Below are 4,793 nucleotides of genomic sequence, written 5' to 3'. Positions count from 1 at the left end.
CTCCTTAATGCTTGTAGACAGCTTTTACCCTGTTTACAACCCGCTCCTCAATTTTTTTTACTTAGAATCTCTTGATCCATTAAGTCTTTGTTAAACTCAGTTCTGTTTGCAGGCCAGCTAGGAGGTCTACCTTTGAACTGTCGATGGGCGATCTAGCATCCAGTCCATGCCAGCAACCTCCAATCCCCTCTTTAGGTTAAGAATGAACACTTTTCTCGAGTATCGTTTATTCTTACGTCCTCGGGGAAGCTTTGAGGTGCTACAACTTACCTATCCAGTGATAGAAAAATTGGTTGCCAAATTGAGAACCCGATACAGAACGCTCTACTTTGTATTTTCCGGGAACAAAAGCAAATTTTGATGGCCAGCATTTTATTTGCTAGGGACTCAGTTCAATTCCAAGGATTTTATTAACATAAAAGAAATTATCAAAGGTATTTAACTGTATAAGTGCAAAATTTGCAATCTCGTTTAGTCCCACAACACACGGAGGCTTTAAAATAAGCGACTTTACCGAAATAAAAGGGAAGTTTGGAGGATACGGTAACTCACGGAAAAGATTTAAGAAGTGGTTAGTTTTTAGTGGAGCCTCAGAATCCTATTGAAACTTAAGCTTAAATTGTAAAATTGAATGTTTACATTTTTAAGGAAATTGAAAGGCCTTTCCTATTTTTTCTTTTTGCAAAACGCATAATCTAGTTTTTTCTTTAAAAAACAGCCTTTAACATGGATTTTGTTACAATCATTTGTGTAACAATAGCGCCCGCTAATGCCCCTTGGTTCATACTTTAACCATGGAAGGCTTAGTAGGATGAACACACCTTCTTATTAATGAATGTTAACAATTAAACCATAGTTACTACCGAATACCTAGGGTAGCCCACTTGAGTCAGTGATACCACCAAGAGATGCTAACTTTGCTTAGTAGAGGCAATTAAATAATGCTTTTGTCTGGTCAAAAGGGCTTAGCCTATGCAAATGGGGAAAAAAAATGGATACACTAACGGGTCAGAAGGTTTGTATAAATGTAATAATTACAAAAATACTAATTATCTTTCATAAACATCATTTCAAACTCTTTTTAAGGGCAAATAATGCATGTGATTACAACTGCAGAGACAAGTAAGCGATGGACGCAATCAAAATGGATCAAAGTTGTGAAGGAAACGATTGGCTATATCAAGCAAAACAGGCACCTTTCGCACGTTTCCTAACTACGTACAATTTTTAGGTGAAAGAAAGTTGGTTGGCATCAACAACAGATGCGAGTTGAAAAAGGACACCCATTAGCAGTTCAAAAGTCATTCTAAGGTAACAATTATGACGAAAACTAGTTATCTTTTAAAAGGTATTAGTCCGAATTTCCCTGAAGGGTTATATAGTGTACTTGATTTCAGCCGTAAAAGAGAAGTTGATTTTGGGCACGCACACGTCTGAGCTACGTGCCATATGCTGGGTAAACAAAAGTCTGTTGGCATCTATGGTAGATGCAAGTCGACAGAATCCATTTATTGGGGTTGAGGGCAGGGAGTTTCACCATCACTTTACTGTCACTGGTAATGAGCATTTTAATGACTCTCTTAAATAAGTTCACAGCCTATCAGAGATCACTTAATTACAGCCCACCAATTTAAGGAGAGTAAAAATTTGGGCAGCCACTTCATGATAGATCCTATCTTTGCTTGGGATTGTGATTCAGCCGGTGAATAGCCATAATGATACTCAGGTTAGATGGCAAATTGTGATTTCGCCAATTAGCATTCCCACCCCCTCGCAACAATATTCACCTTTTTACAGCGATTTGAACATCCACTTCACCATCAACATTGTCACCTATTTGGCCGTCCCGAGTAAAAACTATTTTTATTCCAACCCACTTCAGGCACAGTTCTCGAATCAATTAAACAGCTTTCTAATTTAAAGCATTACCTTCTGAGACACAACTCGAGATAAGTCGGCGAAAAGGAACTGCATTTGCTGTGAGGACAAGGAAGGCTCTTTTTGCACACGCAGTAGTTAAGAAATCATGCCATCCACTGGCCGGAGTATGCTTGAACATGTAAGGCGTTACCATTTGAGGGAAATGCCGAACTTAAATTGATTGTCCAATTGGTTCAAGTGGATACATGTAGTGAAACAAATCCTGGGTGAGTAGCTGTGGTTCCACGACTGCTCAGTAGACAATGAAGCGGTACCACATCCTCTAATTTAGGTGAGATGTGAATAAATAAATTTTAACTGTGTTAGGAGTCCAATCTGCGTCTGGAATTCTGGCATTTAAAGGGAGACCGATCTTTTGGTTAGCAATGTTCAAATGTTTGGCTAGCAATGGATCACTTAACTTGATGCACGCATACACTCGTCTGGAATGCTGCATCAAATCGAAGAAGGACAATTATTTACTGAGGCTCTCCCAGTCCCTACCCCTCAAATTTGCCCCATTTTTGGATACAATTTGACTAGACATTATGCTGACACCAATCATTCTGGACTGAATCTGCAGGACCTGTCTGAATACTATTGTCCCCTAGTCTCGGCTGATTAATGAAGGCACAATGGAATGCAATTTTGGCTCACCTTTCGCGGGTTGCCTTTGCACACGCCTAATCTCTCAACTCCTGGTCATGAGGATGTAGCTACGCACGAACTGCAAAGAACTACGTAACTAAGGCGTCAGCAACTTTCATATCCAGTAAAGATAATTACTGCAAAGGAATAGAAGAGCAAAGATCCCTTGGCACAAAAATGTCATCCGCGTTTGTACTGTCGCAGCACATAGCCATCTACCAGTTCCCATGCAAACCACTTCAAATACGAGATTTCATTCATCCTCTTTCGGACTGGTCCAACAATTCTGTGTTTCCAATTGCATACAGAAACACGACATGCGGCTAAGTGGTAGGGGAAACCCTCACTGAGTTCGACAAATGACAACAGAGGAATCACAGTCTTCGCATGAATTAATATCGCTACTGCCCATGCTTTTGTTAAGCAAATGAGATTTTAAATACCTTGTTAAATTTTCCTTGCTAACTCCTGACAAGCAGGTATCCTAATTACACAAATCCAAGCACCTCTGCGGCTTATGTAAACCACAAAATAAGGCACCTGGATGATCAACAAGATATGTGTATTCTCCAACCCCTGGTACAGTGACATTCATCTAGCTTTTTTGTAGAAGGGCGAAAAAGTGTCAAGCCCTGACTTCATAACAGATGGATACAAACTATTCCAAAATTTTCCTCTTCTTCCACTATTCCTTGAAGTTAGCATAAATATCCAGTGTAACTGATAGCACATTGAATGTTTTGATTTAATGTAATGTGGTTAAACAAGCGCATTCCTGTAGAAACGGTCAAAATCTGGGGAAAATTTAATGCATTTACCAATAGCTGGTTGATCTAAAAGGTGGTGATAAATTTTCTGTTACTTTTTTAACAAAATTTGGGAAGTGGATGATGTTCAGCGCCAGGTTTATTTGTCCCGTAATGGTGTGTCACTGGGATCTCAGCAAGCGCCCTAGGGACCTCCTTCTTCATTCTGCAGATCCGAAAATTGTCACCATCTCGCGTTTATATTCAGGAAGAATGATGGATGAGAAAAAAGCAGGTTTACATTAAAAATGATTTCAGAATAAAGTCCTTCTCAAGGTAGGCAAAGTTTAATCTTCGATTCTGCAAATTATCCAGTTGCCTACCTCGTTAGGCAATTAATGCAGACCTAAATTAGGGAAAAAAGCCGGTTTGGAGAATGTAAGGAAGTCAATCTCCTAAAAAAGAGTTCAGTTGATTCTCTTTAAAATTTGCTTTAAAACCTGCTAGAACAAATATCGAAAGCTATGTACATGGCAGATTTAAACAGGGACTAAGGTAAAAGTTAATTGCTTTAAAATATGGGAAAACTAAGATTGATTATGAAAAACATGCCTCAAATTTGCGTAATGAATTAGGTCAGTAGATCATCTAGCTTGAAGAGGTATTGCCCGTTTGTGTTCACCAGATTCACACCAGAATCAAATTTGCAGCGCCTTTCGGTTTCTCGTTAGAATAAATCAATTGCAACAAAACGATGGGCTTCTGCAAACGCTTGGAGACAAGGTCACCGCTTCTGATACAAGTGATCGGTCCACCGTACTGCTAACCAAGGTGTTAGCCAGTTACACTATCCAAGTCCCACCAACAAATCACCCAACACATCTCACTGCCATTGCAAAATTGGTGGAAACCACCCAAGGAGACACATACAGTGCTTAGATTAAACCAAATTTGACCAACGTGTTTAACTATCACCAAGCAAAACCAAGGTTTCTCAAATTTTGTTACATTCCAATCCATTCATTTCCATTCATACTTCCGAATGAATCGTATCCGTCGGAAGTGTGTACGACGTATTCAACGCAATTTACGGTAGAGCGGTGAAGGAAGCGGTACAACATAAAATTGGAAGAACTTGGCATTTGCTCTCCCACATATCTATCTGCACATCACAAAGAGGTGCATGCGTAAGTTGGCTATCAGTAGCGTCTTGTTAGTTGCTGTTTGCAACAGTAAACACATCGTAACTCTCTCCATGAAAACTAGACACGAATGACGTATACTTCATCTAAATATTGAGATTGGCTGGAGTGAGGGATGCACATCAAGTTGATATTTCAAATTGGACCTACAGTAGTACATTGAGATTCTGTCCAGCCACACACACTAGCATCGTTGGGTGTCAGTTGTGATTGAAGGAGAGCGCTTACCGCCTACCGGTGAGGACACGACTCTTAGAAGGCTAGAGTCAAGAGCCAT

The 4,793-nt window shown here is 39.8% G+C and overlaps 1 protein-coding gene across 1 annotated transcript; it reads right to left on the bottom strand. All coding sequences in view use genetic code 11, as the record gives it.

Annotated features, from left to right (window-relative positions):
- Positions 1-4,001: 4,001 nt before the first annotated feature.
- Positions 4,002-4,793, bottom strand: EGR_10194 (hypothetical protein; the record flags this gene model as incomplete). The annotated part of the gene is made up of 2 exons (XM_024499443.1): positions 4,002-4,136; positions 4,752-4,793. 2 exons carry the CDS (start codon positions 4,791-4,793, stop codon positions 4,002-4,004), a joined length of 177 nt encoding a protein of 58 aa, XP_024346155.1.

Source organism: Echinococcus granulosus (genome assembly GCF_000524195.1).
Source record: "Echinococcus granulosus chromosome Unknown EG_S00197, whole genome shotgun sequence".
Classification (NCBI taxonomy): Eukaryota; Metazoa; Platyhelminthes; class Cestoda; order Cyclophyllidea; family Taeniidae; genus Echinococcus; species Echinococcus granulosus.
Note: the sequence above shows the minus strand (reverse complement) of the source record. Positions and strands in the feature narration are given on the sequence as shown.